Here is an 18842-nt window from a genome sequence, read left to right as displayed (position 1 = left end):
TCACCTTCTTTCTCTCACACAAACTATCTAAAACTGCTTTGTCTCTTGCTCTCACTAGCAAAATCATCATTCCCATCATCTAAACAATAAGGGATTTATAAACTACAGCGACTCCTGACTTTACAGTCATTTGTTTAGCAACTATTCAAAGTTATAATAGTAAAAACGTGATTTACAACCAATCCTTGCACTAAGATCATCACCACATCCCGGCAATCACGTGACCACTTTTGCAACTGTTGCATATTTTGGATAGTTGCAGTGTTCCGTGATTACCATTTGTGACCTTTTCATCTCGTTTACAACAAACGAAAGTAAATCAGGAAGCTGGCAGGAGATCACAAATCATGGACATGTGATGTCCAACTTAATTTTTTGATTTGTATAACAAATGCAACTGGGACTGCTGTCCGCTGCTGTCGCTAAGTGGGCAGTTATGTAATGTTTCAGTTAATAAATGGAGTCCCAACTAAGAAAAATTACATTCAAATTAAAAACAACAAAAGACAAAGAAAGATTGTGTTGCAGTAGGCTGGCGGGGAGGTGACAATGTCACCCATTCCTGCTCTCCAGAAATTGTTGGCCCACTGCCATGAAGAACAACCTAGCGATGCAGTTCTACCCATAGTCGTTTCTTTTCCTCACAACGTTTTCAGAATTGGAACATTTTAACACTGATATGTTAAGTGCCTCCAATAAAGTGACTTTTATATGTTTTCCCATTCTAAACTCTCATTCCTCTTAATACTAGTACTGCATGGATTTCTTTTAACGCTAGTACTGTATGTATTGCATACATTGTATAATATACAGACTCTGTTTCAATGCAAATATTAATAGGGATTTTTTTTTCTTGTACATGGAAAATAGTAAATTAAGGGACAAGGCAGTTGACGTAACTTATTTCTAACAACCAGCTTTTATCCACAAGAAGCATTCAAACATGCTGCTCATCATCAATGTGATAGAGTATAATCAAGGAAGAATTGTGTAATGTTATTTCAGCATTCACTTATAAAAGATATAAAGGATAATGAATTATCTACTGAATCCTATTTTAGGTTGCTGGAACATTTTAATTCAAGCTTGATGAATTTAGGATCCATACATAGAAGGAAAATGCATCCCCTCCCCAAATGTTCACACAGATTTCTTTTCTTGAATGGAATTGAATTTGAATTGAATTTATATATTTCTATGCCGCCCTATTCCCAGAAGGGACTCAGGGTGGCTCACACCTAAGTCAGGGGGGGGGAGGGATACAAATGAAAAAAAAAAGACATGGACAAAACAATACCACAATTTAAAAGCACTCAACAGCCACACCATTCGAAGCGGGGACAGGAACTCATCAGCCCCAGGCCTGTCGGAACAGCCATGTTTTTAAGGGCTTTGTGGAAGCCTGGAGGGTGGTGAGGGTCCGAATCTCCACGGGAGGCTCGTTCTAGAGGGCGGAGCAAGCCGCGAGAAGGCACTCCTCCGGGTGGTCGCCAGTCGGCGTTGGCCAGTGGATGGAATTCAGAGGAGGCCTAATCTGTGGGATCTAATTGGTCTGTTGGAGGTAATTGGCAGCAGGCGGTTTCAAGTACCCAGGTCCAATACCATGAAGGGCTTTATAAGTGACGACTAGCACCTTGAAGCGTATCCGAAGACCTATAGGCAGCCAGTGCAGCTCGCGGAGGATAGGTGTAATGTGGGTGTACCGAGGTGCACCCACAATCGCTCGCGCGGCTGCATTCTGGACAAGCTGAAGTCTCCGAATGCTCTTCAAGGGCTGCCCCATGTAGAGCACATTGCAGTCTTAAATAAAAGGTGATTTTTCAAGATTACTTTAAAAATTCAATTTCAGTATAAATATTCAGTGATCATCCTTGTTTATAATATAACATGATACAGAGTTACAGTCCATGAACTAATGAATAATGAATAGCAATTCAGATATTCTAACAATATTATAATCTGCCCAAGGTTAAATTTTGTTTTATTTTCTAACCTGTTGTAGAGCTCTCTGGATGTCAATCCCTTGTCCCCAAGGAACAGCTGGATTTGCCAGGCAATCCCCAGCATTCCCACGACGGGAAATATCGATCCGTTGTTTTCTGAGACTCTGAAAGGCTTCTGCCATTACCCGAACCCCATCATACGTAAGAGCAGATGTGTACTAGAAAATAGATTAAAATAAGCATGTTGGCTATTAGGCTTGATTTGGGAAATGCTTGTTCCTTCTCCCAAAACAGGAACCAGGAAATCTTCAATTTCCAGGATTCAGCCACCCCAAACTCTATTTGGTTAATATCAATGTTGACTTAATGTGTCCTAAAAAATAATTATGTTAAGTACTGGGTGCTTCACAAATAAAGAGCAGTATTTTTGTAGGTTTTTTGAACTGAAGTTGTGATTGCTATTCATAGCATTTATCCTAGCACTTGTAGGAACCACTTATTTTGCATGGTTTGCTGCAATTCTCAAAGCCAAGCTGTCAGTGCACCAAACAAGAAGGAGTTTTAATTTTCAACCAGTTTATCACAGGAGCCTGACACTGATTTGAGCTGAGAGGGAATCCCTGGCCCAAGGCCATCCAGCTGACTTCTATGTCTAGAAGATTAGAGCCTCCCAGCTCAAAATCCAGCACCTTAGCCACTATATCATGTAGTCTCTTGAAATCTGAGTTAAAATACCAATTTGGCTGGAATTGACAAGCCATGAAAAGCCATATGAATTTTGCTAAATGTAGCTGAATGGCGACTTGCATTTTCTTCTGTAGGTACATTTTTATGCCTAATAATATTGGTGAAAATTATAATTTCCTGGGAAAAGCTGCAGCTGCTTTAAGTAGTTTGCACTCCTGTACACTCCAAAGCACAACCTACTTATTATGCTAATTTTGCTTTCAGCCGAGTTTTAATTAATCTGTTCTACCTTGAGAGTCATTTTTGTTTGATGAAATACAAGATATTCAGAATAATAATGACAACTTGATTTCAGTAGGTATAATTTAAGTGGCTACAGGATCAAACTGGATCCAATGCATTATAATATTTGTAGGATTTGCTGCTGCAGGCTTTAGAAAATTATACATAGTAAGTTAAAGCCTTGGACTCTGTCTTTAACTGTTCAAGATTTGCATCATGACAAAGTGGTTTCTGGTTGTGTAGGTTAAAACAAAACAAAAAATAGTTTGCCTTAATACGAAAGCTCCAGAAAATTTCCCTCCCTCCCTCTCCCTCTTTCCCTACGATATTCAGTCTACTATACAACTTACCAATCTTTAAAACATTGTCGCAGTAAGGTGAGAAAAAGAACTTAGTTTTTCACAATGAAGGATCTATGAGAAGGTAAGCAACAGAGTATGTATCTTTCTATCACATCTACACAAAGTTCTGAGGATGAACTCTGGTTTAAAAATTATTTGTTCAAAAGATTCCATAGCACCATATATTTATTCAATTCAGTGCAAAGCAATCATTCAGCACCCCACTAATTAGATGATTTGTTATAGACTCCCCCAAACAGAAGAACAAGGCATAAAACTTCCTTTAGTTATCCTAATGCTTATTAATACATGTAAGTTACTTGAAGACTGAAATCTTACTTACATGCAATATTGCTTCCGAACAACCCAAAAGAACTAGGCTATATTCTCTCTCTCTGAGCACTAACACTGAATTAGGGAAACAGTTGCAGATAATTTTCCTTAATTTCCCATAGATGTGTTGCACTTTGACTGTCAGAATTCCCCAAGAGTATGATATCCCCAACAGTATATGGGCATGCTGTCTGGATAGTCTGTAAGTTAAGCATATCTGGAGAAACTAAGCGGGGATAGTTACGGACATGCTAATGTTCATGGAATGTAAAGGCATTATTAAGGAGGAACTCATTGCTATATCCTTTTGCATTTTGTTGTACTGCTTGATCAAACAACTGTTTGGTGAGAGGAGGGAACGTACAGTAAATTTAATAATAAATTAGTAATTTATTAATTTTATTTGCATACATTTCGAGGTCCTACGGACTGAAATACCTATTCTACATAGTTTTACTTAGACACAATATAACACAAATAAAATAAAATATATTATAATATAATATAATATAAATTTATTAATAAATAGTGATAAGTCCCTTGGGTGAAACACAAAAACAATGGAACACCACTTGAACTCCATTGGCATCAATCAATTGCAGAAGGCAGCTTTACTTGGAACAGCTTACGTCTTGTGACTATACTTTTAACACTGTCAAACATTAACATCTGCCTATCCCAGGTTCTTTGGTGGATAAAAATATCAAATCCAGTCAACAACAACAACAAATAATAATATTAAAAATCTGGCTGACTGTGTGACCAACCACTAGTTGTGTATGTTTATGTTCTACGTGTATTATTGTCTGCAAGTGAGTCCAGTCTAGAGTGAAAGCATCTCCACTGAAGGTTAGAGACCATAATCTACAATGTTGGTCTAGTACCAGTTTAACTCCAAGAGAGAGTGACCCAGCTGGTTTCTATTTCTAAGGAAGGACCTGCTTAAACCTGCTCCTAGTTAAACCTTACTACCACATTAACACCCTGATTCATGTTTGTGTATGAGTATTTATGTGCTTCAAAATGAGCATTCTTCATTTGAAAGTCCTTTCTAGTTTAGCAAAAGAAAACAGTGTTGCCTATAACTTAACTGAAACCAATTCCGCTATAATTTGCTATGGGGAAAAAAGGGCCCTAAACCCTAGTCTGACACAAGGAACAAGAAAATGACATTAACACCTCCTCAAACAAATGGTTTTCAGTACCACTTGCCTTTGGCCTCTTCCAGTCCACCCGAGGTTGTTCCCTTGCATCATTGTTTTTCCACTGTTGCATGATCATGGCTGGGATGGTGTCTGTGTAATTCACCAGTTGGAATCCAGTCACATTTGCTCCACTTTCTTTGAATTTCACCAGGTCAATATCCATAAATCCCTAAGGAGGAAAAAAAACCAACAACAGCAACAACAAAAGTGATGAATGAACACATATTAACATAAGCAGTAAACTTTTATAGCACAATTTTTACCAATACTGATGAAAAATGCAATAATCTAAATATCCCAAACCAAAATGTTATCCTTCAAAAAGTTGTTCTACACCTCAAGTACTATGGAAAATTCTTTGCTCATTAATAATTTTTACAATGTTTTTTTAAGGAACAACAGTGGAATTTAAAAATAATTTAACACATTTTAAATACATAAATTTCCAAAGAAGTTTTCAAAATAATTGCAGACTAATAAAGAAAAGGGTGAGAAGCAAATAAGAGAATGAGATCCCTATGAAAATGACATGGATAAGGAAAATGCCCATTTCTCTAACCATAAATAGAAATATAAAATATTCCCTTGTTCTTCGCGCAAGCCAAATAATGTGACTTGCCCAAACAGAATCTTCTACAATTTAGTATAATTTTCCTAAATATGTTTGGAAAAAAGAAGTAAATTAACAAAAGTACTCACCAAGGTGTATATGGGAAGCATATATAAATTGGGATAATTACATAAACAATTGCAACATGCCAGAGCAGGCCAATTATGCTTGGTCTCTCGACAGCTTTCGATGCTATCAACCATGGTATCCTTCTGGAGCAACTTTGGGGGTTGGGAGTGGGGGAGGGCTTTGTGCTATCCTGGGTCACTTCCTTCCTCTATGGCTGCTCTCAGTCTGTGTTAATACCATAAGAGACAAGAGATCCACCGATCACCCACTGCTTTGCAGGGTCCCACAGGTTGGTACTCTCTCTGCTCTTATTCAACATTTGCATGAAGCTATTGGGTGAGATCATCCATCACAATGGACTGAGAAATTATCAATATGCTGATGATACTCAGCTGTATATCTTAGCCTATGGTGAGTTAAGTAATGACATGACCATCCTCTCGCAGTGCTGCAGGCTGTTGGGGGCTAGATGGGGAACACTATATCTAGCAGGACCCAGAAGAAGGGCCTTCTCCGTGGTGGCTCCCTCCCTCTGGAGCGTCATACCTCTGAAAATTAAACTGGCCTTCACTCAGATACTCTTTTGGAAGGCGTTGAAGATCTGATTCTGTCAATGGGCCTGGAGAACCCAGAGCAGGAAGGAGCCCATTAAATGGCTGGTATGAGCGGGTGGTGTGGTGGTAGTGAGGGATTATTATTTTTTTTTATTTATTATTTATTTATTTATTTATTTATTTATTTATTTATTATTTATTTATTTATTTTTTTTATTTATTATTTATTTATTATTTATTTTATATTGTGTTTTTATTTCTTGTTTTCTGCCCTGAGTTGCTGTGAGCGAGTAGGCAGCAATATAATTTTTCCAAATAAATAAATAAAAATTCTTGAATAGATTTAGATTTGACTGAGGCGAATCTGCACATCACTCATTCTAAACCCAGTGCTTTGGGTTTTTCAACTTTTGAAATGATGCAGTGGAACAAAATGGGTTGTGGAGAAGTAGGTAATAGAGCAAATGAGACATGTCTCACTGTGTGGAGGCATCTGTTCGATATAGTGCATTTTTATTTTGCCACATTCCACAAGGATTTAAGTGTGTTCCAAGTGTATAAAGCCAATGGAGCCAAGACAGAATGACAACAGCAGTTTTCATCCCTGAGGAGTAGCAAGCCTGGTTTTAGTAATTAGCTTCATAAGTAAATTGGCAAGAGAAGAGAAGAGGGAACCAGCAAATATACCAGGCATTTAGTACAAAAGATATTCACATTTCTGTTGATTCATGAACTAATGGAGCCGCACACAGTTTTGGGATACTCTGAATTATTTATACTGTTCTGAACAGAACTCAAACCCAATCTATGCTTTCCTTTAACAAGGGTAGAGTTAAATATGTTTCAAGCATTTACTTCCAAAGAAATGGTGACTTGAATTTCAACGTGAAAAGGAAAACAGGCCCATTAGCCAGGACACATTTTCATTACAGCTGCTTGAAAATGAAAAGAAAAAGTATTTTGGGGAAAAAATGTATTCCTGGAAATATTCGATAGACAAAGTGTCTACCCTTCCAATGGATTATTACACAGGAATAACCAACCCTAGGAATATCTCCTGACCTCAGTCAACTAATAAAAAAATGGACATGTTTCCTCAAGTTATAGATCATGAAACAAAGAGTTTTATAAAATCATATTTTGAGGTACAGATTAACCTTACTTTCCCTAATACAGTGGTTCACTGTTTAACTTCAGGGGTTAAAGTTTCACAACTGAAACTTTAACCCCTGAAGTGCCCAATCAGATTTGGTCATGCAAACCAGGATTATAGCAGTTATACTGTATCCCAACATATCCAGGAATCTGCATATTAAAAGTGTGCTCAACAGAGCAGACAACAGTTTAGAAATTTCCCTCTGAACCCATTGTTTATAGTCTTGAGGCATCTCTTCAAGACTCTTTCTCAATTTTTCTAAATTTGGGTATATGTTGTAGGCCATTTCCTGGTTCTCTATATATTCAAGAACATAAAAAGAAGGCTTCAACATGATCCATCTGCTTTGAAGATCTGAACAGTGGATTTCACAAGGCATTTCACAAGCCAACTTTTTGAATGGCTTGCATTGCCATAACAGAAAGTTTTATTTCAAATATTCAGATCATAAATATTGTAAGACTGTAAAGATAAATATCAGCACCTTGAACTTGCTTTTGGAAATATAAAAATGAATTGTTTTCAGAAGCAGAAAACTTTGTTCACTATAATCAGTCCTGATATCACTCTAGCCACAATATTTTAGACTAAGTGGACTTTCTGAATTTTCAGACATGATTCAAGGAAGAAGTACAGTATGTATGTATTGAGGTGGTATGGAAATGACCTTGGGAGACAAAAGCTGCAGATTGGGACAAATCATCAGTAAAAGATATCTCAGTCCACAGAAAGAGAAAGGCATGAAAATCTTCCCTAGTTAAGGGCCACTGAAAAACTCCATCTTCACTGCTTCCCATATGGAACTGGAACCAATGCAACACTGAGCTTTTAGCTCCCATCCTAGATTACTGATTTGTTTGTGCAATTTTCTTTTTTATTTTTTTATGGATGGATTACAATAGATTCAGAGCTTGATAGATAATTGTCCAGAATGAAAAAAAAAATCATAATGGTCGAAGGACGGAATCTCAGATGGCACCACAAGCTATATCAATTAGGGTATAAAGCCATGATAAAAGTAGCCATTCATGACATCATTCAATTGGAAAAGGCTGCAAATATAATCTAGACCAGTTTTTCCAACCTGGCAACTTTAAGATCTGTGGACTTTAATTTCCAGAATTCCCAAAGTACCAATTGATGTGTTTTAACCTTTCAATTTATAGTTAATCTAGATAAGACATAAGATAATTGAGTTTTCCTTTTAGAATGCAGCATCCATTGGGAGAATAGCGCATTTAGAGAACAGCATAGAGGAAGAAAATAGACAGCAGATAATAATAAATAGAAGGTGGGAAATATGAAGTTGTTCCTTTTCCTGTTGTGGCCTTGAAGACACTCACTTCTCAAAGGTAGCATTAGGACAAAATGCCTGTCAGCACCAATGAAGTTTTAGAGAAGAAATAAATGTGTTAATGGTGCTCCAGTTTTCATCCCAACCTTATTTGCAACAATGTGAGTGTTAAAGGCATTCATTTAAAGTCATATCTAGTTTAGCCCTAAGCTATACAAATTTGGCAGGTCATACTTTTAGTTTCATACACAAGTCAACTATACTTGACAAGAGGCTAAATCATTCACACAAGTGAAAAATAAAGCCAGAAGTTAGTAAACTATAGCCAATGCCAACCCAAAAAATGTTTTAAAAGAAGGTAAGTTTTGACAGCTTCTACATTATGACTCATTTATAAACCATGAGTTAAACTAAACTATGCCCAACTTAGACCTAAGAAGAATGTATGATTAGTTTTGATTTTCTAGCAGGTTTGCTAACATATGCAATTCAAATATGTTCAGGAGCATGCAGGTCATTCTGATTTGTTAAATATGAATAGAATTCTTTTTTTACATTATTATTCCCTAGCCCAGATTAGAAATTGAACTACTCCCATCCTTTTTCCCAAGACGTGAGTGAGAATTCACTGCTGTGTACAGGAGAAAAATAGCAAATAACAGGTACAAAGAAGAGTGAGTGTAAAAGGACAGCTTCTTAAATTCTAGGATAGTCTATTATAAATAGCATGATTAAATGTTTTCTGATTTGTTTTCTTTGACCTTTTTTTTTTCTAGGTCTATTAATTGTTTGCCTTAAAGGTAAGGATTTTTTTTCTCTTTTTGCTAATATGATTCCTAATCAACTGGAGCCCAAGGGATAGAATGGGCTATAAATTGGAATAAAAAAATGTGAAACTGCCCACTGGATAACATGCAAGCTAGCTTAAAAAAAATAAACCGGTCATAAAACCAGCTAGGTGGCAAAACTAAGCAATAGCAATTGCAAATATATTCCCATTAGCATTACAACTCCCCTACAGCTTGAAAAGTGGGCCATTTAATTTAAAAACAAAAAGCAAGCAGTTAATACAATCTGGTAGCATTAACTCACCAGAGCAGAGCCAGTTCCCTGGGCAATGCTGAACAGGTGAGGTTGGAAAGATACATTTAATACATACATCGTTAGAATTCTATCTTTCAATTTGAAATATTATAAATTATTTCCATACTCTCTCACTATTTATGAAACTATTTAATTTTAATTTAAGTTACTCATACTAAAAGTTAAAGATAGACAGATAATAGAATAGTTTCAACAGAAGAAAAGTCAAATTAGGCTAAAACTAATTTTTTTTTTAATTGATGAAAAAATACTACTGCAAAAACATGTTCCGGGGGCATTTCTTTTCCCCAGACAGCAGCCCATGAAAATGTTTAGCAAGGTAGAATATAAAATAAATTAAACAATGTCACTTAATTTTTTATCCATTAGTGTTTGCCTCAATTAGTGGTGGCGGCCTAGTGATGATGATGCTTGCCTCCCACTTTGAAGGTTGAGATTTCAATCCTAGGTAGTAGTAGTTGTTTCTGTTCAAGGCCTCAAAGAAAAAAAAATCTGCTGTAAACTCCATGTAGGCATCAGGAAGGGCATTCGGCAAGTAAACACTCAGCTTCATACAGTCATCCCGACTCTATCCCAAGTTAAGGGACTACAGGGTCATAAAAATAAAGTTTAGTGTTTGCCTCAATTAATTAGGCTTGGCTCCTACAATGTCTGCTTGAACCTTGGCAGTTTCTGCAGGATCCTCAAATCTAATCTGTGAACATGAGCTTTGCAAGACAGGAATCTATTCTACCAATTTTGCCCATTGAGGCAGTCAGTTTATCTATTCCATTTCAGTTCAGTACATTGTATTCTAAAGGCACATTGGTCAAGTAATCTGTCTCATATTGTCTGCCACAACATCTTACTGTCAATGACTTCTTCAGCTTCAACTTCAATAATACATTGGCAAACAATGGATACAAACCGTTCCAAACTCGATTGCAGAAAATACAACTTCAGCAACAGAGTGGTCAATTCCTGAAATGCTCTACCTGATTCCATTGTTACATCCTCTAACCCTCACAGCTTCAACCTTAAACTGTCTATCATTCCTAAGAGGTCCGTAAAGGGAGCATGCATAAGTGCACCAGCATGCCTACCATCCCTACCCTACTGTCCCCATGTATTTGTATATATTTCTTTTGTTCATATCCATGTTTATATTTATGCTTGCTATCTTGTACATGTTTGACAAACTAATAAAATACAAAATACATATGGATATCTTTTCAAGATCAGCTACTTCATGTCCTTCAAATACCAGGAAAGATGCCAGGGAGCTTCTACATACACTTTGTCATTTGGATGGCCCTGAACAAGTAAGTACTGAACTGGAGCATGTATAAGGATGCTCCACATATTCTGCTTCTGCATGGATGGGCTGCCTACTACTTGGAAATGGCATCATCTTCAGTGTAGACCATCTGCTGATCCACCTGATGGACTTCATTCCAACCTACACAGATGCTGTCATGTCACTTGGTTGGTCCTGCTGCTTTGTATTGAGTTTGCCAGCCAAACTGGATCATTTTTTTGAAAACCAGGTTTGGCAATGATATAATCCTAGGGATTCCTTTTAAAAAAATAATTGGATGAGTCGATAATCATTCTGCCAGGTTTTCTCTTCTAACCTAAGTTATTAAAAGCATCCCTATATTTTCCCCAAGATATGTTTAGCAGAAGAACAGAAACTGGAACATTTTTGAGTTGATAAAATTGACATTAATCCTGCTAAGTTTCAAATTCCAGTCCATGTGACAGGAAGAAGACACTGTAAAACTGTTTATCCCCACCCCCAAGTTATGAAATCACCTGTCCACAGAAAGGAAAGCAATCAGTGCTTGCTTTTCTGTTAAGGGGGAAATGTATTCTGTGTGCTTCCTACGCACAGATACCAAGTGTGACTCTGCCTTTGCTTGGCTGCTTAGTTGGTAGCACTCAATGTATGCAGCTGCAGTTCCCTTCATTGTTGCATTGTCTTTTTGTATACTCGTCACAACTGTTCTTTCATAACATACAGTATATCCTCCTGGGGTTGTAACCTTTATTACACAGTTGAATGACTTTTGATCCACAAATAGTATGTCTTTAAACCAGGACACAATGCTATTGATCATGAGTCTGTTTATAATTGTCACTGTTCAAAATGGATGCAGGATCAAATTTTGGAATACAATGAACTTGCCTGACATCCATACTTTTCTATGTACCCTGCATGACGCAATGATGCTAGATTACTGTGTATGTCTATCTGTTCCTTACCAGTTGTAAAACAACTTTTGTCCCTGGTTTCTGTCTCATATTTTTGCTCATCTCCTCTACAAGGGGACTCTCGTTTTACATAGATAAAAGATAAACAAGAAATAACAAAGAAAAGTTAGAAAAAAAAAGAAAGATAAAGGAAGAGCTGTAAAAAGTAATGCAGTTAGAGAATTTTTTTAAAAGAAAAAAGATAATTGAAGAAATTACTTCCCATTTTTTTGGCAGTAACTACAAACAAGCTATTATCTTCTCCTTTAAGATTATATTGCAAATATCTCTTCTGACTCATATTCAATCCTTTTTTCAATCAGCGAATCCAAGAATGACCATTGTACTTTTTCCCCATTTTCAACAACAACAAAAATCCATAAAAGATTTTGTCTTTTATAAAAGTACTTATTGTTATTATCCTTGACCAAACAGGCCTGCTTTTGCCATTTCTCTAATTCTGCCTTACAGTCCAATTTGGAAACAGGTTTCTTATACAGGCTTCAACTCCAGCCAGCTCACATGCGGGAGACAAGCTGAAAGTTGCAATGCAGGAAACTAAACATCAGTCCTTTGAATTGCTGCTGTTCTTCTGTGTTAGAGATTGGGAATGTATTTTTCTGTTGCTTCTTATATTTTTTGGTAGTTCTTATGTTTTAAAACCTGGTGATTCCTTCTTCTTTTTCCTTTACTCATCTCACAAGTTATCATCTATTTTTCTCCTTTATTTTCCTCTTCTTTTCCATTGCTCACTACCATTATTCTTCTCACATGTACCTTCAGCCTAATAATGCCAGATTAGATGAGGCATGTGTCCTTGCATTATTTCACCAAAATGAGCTGATTCAAATCATATCTTGTAAGCTAAACCAATATTCACACTATGTGGGATAGAGGGAGATGCTATGATGAAACTTAAAAATGATTAAAAAAACAGTTTCTTTTAAGTAGTTCAGATGAATTTCATGGATTAGATAAATAGATAGATAGGTAAGTAGGTAGGTAGGTAGGTACGTGGATAGATAGATATAAAAGTATACTAAAAGGTCCCTTGAATTTGTAATATACTAGTATATCTAAAAATGAAGAACTAAGAAACAGAATAAATGCTGAAAAATAGAGCAATGGTTTCCTCCTTACTCAATAATATAAAGTATTATTGCAGGATGATAAATGATTAAGAATGAATTATCCATTCTTGGCTAGATTCAAATTGCTTTTTTGGCAATTGACTGTATTTTGGATCAATTACAGTTTCTTTGGAATCTTGCTGCATTTAGCATTTAAATTAGGAATAAGAAATGTGAGATAATAGCCATGTTCCATTTTTGAGGGTCTATTTGTTCCTCAGTGGGAATTTTTGCATTTCTTATTTCTGGGGAATCAACAGAAATGACTTCTAATGGTGATCTAGAACAGTCCAGAATAAAAAAAAACTGATTCTGTTGGATCTTTCCATATAGTGTCTCAAAACCACGTGGAAAAGACAACTTGGTTTCTCTTATTTTATCCCTCTCTGCAATACAGTCCATCATATGTAAGAACTTTTTCTACAGCAGGTACACTGGTTCTGTTGTTGCCATGCAGTTGGTAGAATCCTTAATATATTTATAATCTTTTTAATAATTTGAGCTAACAAATTACCAATTTTCAGTAGAACAACATATATTATGGTCCGTAATATAATAATAGCATAACATAACATATACTGTCCAATAAATAATAGTAATATTATTATGAAGTGACATTTTAGTATAAGTATAGTGCACAAACATATTAGTCTTCGTACTAATTAATTTTCAGAATTGAGGTTTTTTTTAAATAGAAAAATACAAGGTGGTTCTAGCCTGTATCATATCATCTTTTCAAAGTATTGTTCTGTTGATAATATTAATTTCAGGCCCAGGTACAAAATGCTAAAAGCATTAATTGAATGTAAGTGGTAACACAGATTTAGTTTGATGCTGCTTTTTGTTTGAAACATTTTCTCAAATCAGTAAGTCATGGAGAGGGGGAAAAATATATTTCATTATAGTAAGCTGCCCAGCCAATCTTCCCACTGTATTTTCAGTATCAATCCATTTGATCAATATTGGTTTTCTTCATGAAATGTAAGTGAAGTGCAGCTTCACAACATCTGTAATTTGCAAAACTACTGTTTTATAGTTGGCCTTTTATTTAACCCCACTAAAATGCTTATGTCTCTTTCTTTCCACATGCACTAAAATGCATGAACTGTAGTCTGTAGTCAGTAAAGGACAAGATTTGTAGCTTAAGGTTGAAGTGAAGGGTCTTTGGTGCTCTCTGAGCTTGTTTGTTTTCTTGCAGATGTTTCATTAGACAAACTAGGTAACATCATCAATGTTCATGATGATGATCATCAGAGCACTGATCATCAGTGCACTGATGATGTTACCTAGTTTGTCTAATGAAACGTCTGCAAGAAAACAGCCAAGCACAGAGAGCAGCAAGAATCTCTCAGTTCATATACTTTATCTCAAGAATCCTCCACATCAAATAATCAGTTCTGGTATGAAAATGATGGGCAACATATTCCGGGTTTGTACAATATTTCTATAGTTTGTAAATTAATTTTGAAGTAGAGACAGTAATAATAGTCTTTTGGAGTGCCATGGAAAATGATAAATTGAACAATAACAAGTGGTGTTATAGCATAAAGTAGATGCTAGCATTTGCCCACATTGGATTATTTCACCCTTATTCACATTATGGGAATACAATAATGTTAAGCTGTGGACTTGCAGCTACAATCTAGAGGCAAAACATATATTTTTCTGTAAATAAGTTCAGTTTCTGCCATCTCCAGATCAAGCTGTCTGATATCTAAGATACATGAAGGCAGTCAAGCAAGAAATACCTATAGATCAGTTCTCTTGGCTTAAACATTCCTGGCTATATCTTGATATTTTTGTGATGATATTGAAAGAATTATTCTACTATTAGGCAATTTGCAGCTACACTGAGACCCATGTTTTAAACAGGATCAAAATATGGCACATATATTATGTGTGAACACATGATTTTTCTTATAATAATCTGCTGAATTTAGAATACCTTCCTTCCCTTTCCTTTCCTTCCCTTTCCTTTCCCTTCCTTCCTTGCATATGGCTGCCTACGTCAATGAGTCTGGACAGTGAACAGTGTTAAAATAAAGTAAAACTATAAACATTACAAAAGTAATGGGTAGATCACACTCAATAACATTGAAGTTGAGCATCTGAAGTTTGAATGTTAAGCATGTTTTAAAATCCAAATATTTTTTTTCTGCTTGCAATCATTGTGGCACAGGGAGAAAATCATTCTGTTATACAGATAGAAAGCACCCACATGCTTTCTTCAGATATTGGGTTAAAATCATAGTCATTTGGTTTGCAGGATACCATAAATGAAGCATAGATCAGTTTTTTGGGAGTACCTCAAAGTCAGTTTTTGATCCTGGCAAGTGCCTAGATCAATTCCTGCAATTTTCTCAAGATGGCCTTTTTTGGAAAAGATTTACCATCATCTTCTTGTTATGGCTGAGACAGCACAGAAAATGCCGATTCTATGCAGAAGCATCTTCAGATGGATCTACAGCTAATAATTGTTATCAAAGATCCTAATGTTAGGCATATGAAACAGAAGTTTAAGATTAGATATCCCAATTACTCCGCCTTCTCCCCATCCCAACCTGGCAAAAACTCATCCAACATCACTCAGATATGGATCACCTTCAGGGTAGGCTATATTTAAGATAATACAAAAAATATTTCCATTCTTGTGAAGCATCTATTTACATCTATAGCTACACTGGTAGGTAAAAATCTATGAAATATTTCTCTGTATCTGATACGTGTAGCTCTAGTAACTTACCTTTGCCCACAGCTCTGGTTATCAATAAACTGGGAAGTGCTGCTCCCGTTGCCCAACTTGGAGTCTCAACTCTAGACTTCAATGAACAGGCCCCATGCTCTTGTTTTCACTGTGAATAACTCCTAGTAGAATCCTATGATTGTCCTATGACAATGTTTTATAACTGTTTCTGCACAGCACACTATAAAATACCAGCACATTTACATTGTTTTTCTTAAGGCAGAATAATCCCCTCAGCACTTATCCTTAACATTACTGTTTTTTTCTCCTCCATTTCACGCCTCCCACTTCCCCAAGGCCCAGCATCAAATTACATAGTTTTCATTCATTTGTGTAAAGAAGAGAGTTCTCTTCTATAGTGCCAGATTTTCCCCCCGGCACTCCTTAGTTACCTGTAGCATGTTCCCTCCCCACCAATATTGGATATGTATCTGATCCTTGCCTGGAAAAAAATCGATGTGATTAATCTTTTGAAACAAGAAGAATAATGAGACTAAAGGGAATCCATAGAGCCCATGCAGTCCTCATCCACTAAAACTCCCAGAAATTGCCAATGGCTTCTGGGAACTTTCTAAGGTTTGTAGAGGAACTTCCCTAACCTGTTCCTAGGAGATTTAGTTAGCTTTGTATGATAATTATCCTGTGCTTTTGTCACCAGGCTGGTCTATCTTTAGGCAAAAGTCTGAAGCAAACTCCTCAAGAAAAAGCTACAGTACTTAGCTTTTACTTCCTGAGTCACCCCAATTATCCCCTTCTCAAAAGAAAGTTGTGCTTTGCATCTTTAACCTCCCCCTCCATTGCCCTCAGGTATTATGAAGGATCATGTTAACTTTCCAGAGGAACAAGAAGCTCTTGCTTTTTTCAAGAGCTTATAATAGAAGATTTACTGAAAAAGTATAATCTAATGTTTAATAGGGATCGAATGTCGAATTGCTGCTTTCTTCTGTTTGGGAGGTTTGTATTATATATTGTACCAAGTTTTATTTCTTAATAATTTTATGGTCAGACTCAGTTGACAGAATGAATGAATGAATGAATGATGGATGGATGGATGGATGGATGGATGGATGTTATTGTGCATGTTGAGTAGGAATCAACTTTTAATCCATCCAGCTTTTGAATATTAGAAAGGGTGATGCAGTTATCCTATTCTCCAACAGTGAAACAATTTGGGGAGGTTGTCTTTATCTACTAACATCACAGCAGATTACCTGCATCTAAACCTAACAAGGTTTACTAATTTATTTGTCATTCTTGTTTATCAAATAGTTTCCTCATTCTATTCTGTCAAAAGCAAAGGATGCGCTTGATATGCCTCTCTGTAATCTATCTTTGTAGCATGATCAAATCATTTTTTTATGAACAATACTGAAATGTTGCTGGTTATCAATATACATGTTTCCCTGTCTTTTGATCCATCCATATTTTATCTTATGGCTTCCCTTTCTGCTGTCTTGCTTTTCTCTGTTTCTTTTGCATTTCATGCTACTGAGGGATGGAAATGTTTTCCATTTGCAGCAAAATGAATGAATGAATGTGTATGTAACAAAATAAATATTTTTATCAGCTATATGCCAATGTCAAGTTGTTAAATTCTAATAACTACAGGTACATTTGGAAGACCTAAGATTTGTTGTATATTAATCAATCAAATAAGGAGAAAATGAAAGAAACAAGAAAGACCAATAAAAAGGTATTTCTATGCAAGAAATAAAACACAAACTAAAGTTGTTTATGCTCCAATGAAGCCGTTCCAAACGTATAGTGGATCTTTGGGGACAAGGGCAATCTTAGAAAACTAATGCTTATTCATTAGGCTGAACCAAGATTTCTTGGTACTGACTGACAATCAACAGAGACAATCTCTTTTGGATTTCGAAAATGAAATTTGAAACATGAACATAACCTTGTTATCCTTCTCCATCCTTTTATAAAATGAAATTATTGTATAAATTAACGTTGCGATAGTTATTATCCAGATATGGTTGGATAGAATATAAAGAATTCCTGATCATGTTAGACTCCATTTGTCGGGATGCATTGTAAGATTTCAATGAGTAAAAATGTTAGAGGGAGCCAATATTTCCATTAAATTTGATTTTCTGACCAGCATATAAAATGTCTCCTTCAATTCTCTATCACAACAGTAATGAGGGCATTTAGAAAAGGCAATGTTCTGCCCAAGTCTTGTTCCAACAGACTTTCCTGTAGAATATGTCTTCATTGTCTTCCATAGAATTACTTTGATATCAGTTCTGAGATAGTAGGAAATTTCTGCCATCACTAACCCACAAAGCTACATGAACAAGATAGACACAGAGAAGTAGAAAAAAAAACCCCTGAAGAGCACAAAGCCATTGAACTTCCCAGCTTGTCATATCTTTAGTCACAGAATAATATTCTATATGAAGTTTAAGGATACACCCAAATGATTCTCAAGAATACAATAGCAATAAATAGATCCCATAATGCATTGTTAGATATTTAATGCTAGATTGTTAAATCTCACAATTGGCAGATTTTACTTAATTGTTAGATCCCACAATGCACACTAGATACCTATAAAGTATCCCTTGGAGTTAGGAGATATTCGAAAGGATATTACATTTTACACTGAGTGAAAGCATCTTGGCTGTTTGATTTATTTTGCACCAAATTTCTTTTGGGGGAAATTGGCATCTATATAAACTAGATAGATAGATAGATAGATAGATAGATGTTTGATATTATATATATAAAACGGATAACGGATCAGAGCCTGTGGCTCAGTGGTTAAAACATCTGCCTAATATGCAATCAGCCCAGGTTCGAATCCCAGTAAGGGTATGGCTAGCTGATGAGAGCTAAATAGCTTGAAATAGATCTATACTAGTCTCCCTTTATTTACCAGCACAAATACTACACACACACACCACACACACACACACGTATGTATGTATGTGTATATATATATATATATGTATGTATGTATGTATATACATACATACATACATGAATACATAAATAAATAATAAATTTAGTTAACCTTTGCCTACTCAAAATTTGTTTAAAGGGGAGAAATACAGGGCGGGGCATAACCTTTTCCTAGGGGGTCACAGCAACACTTGTAATAACAACACAAATAATTCATACACCATTCGAAAGCCCATCAAAAACTGA

General features: G+C 36.0%; 1 protein-coding gene across 1 annotated transcript in view; it reads right to left on the bottom strand.

Annotated features, from left to right (window-relative positions):
• The window catches only part of GRIA1 (glutamate ionotropic receptor AMPA type subunit 1), a 112944-nt gene that overhangs the window by 69023 nt on the left and 25079 nt on the right, over nt 1-18842 (bottom strand). The window contains 2 exon segments of the mRNA XM_032211041.1: nt 1994-2161; nt 4799-4960. Coding sequence (XP_032066932.1) covers nt 1994-2161; nt 4799-4960 — 330 coding nt within the window.

This window comes from Thamnophis elegans, chromosome 2 (assembly GCF_009769535.1).
Source record: "Thamnophis elegans isolate rThaEle1 chromosome 2, rThaEle1.pri, whole genome shotgun sequence".
NCBI classification, from domain to species: domain Eukaryota; kingdom Metazoa; phylum Chordata; class Lepidosauria; order Squamata; family Colubridae; genus Thamnophis; species Thamnophis elegans.
The sequence above is the reverse complement of the archived record's forward strand: the minus strand, read 5'-3'. Positions and strand labels throughout refer to the sequence as shown.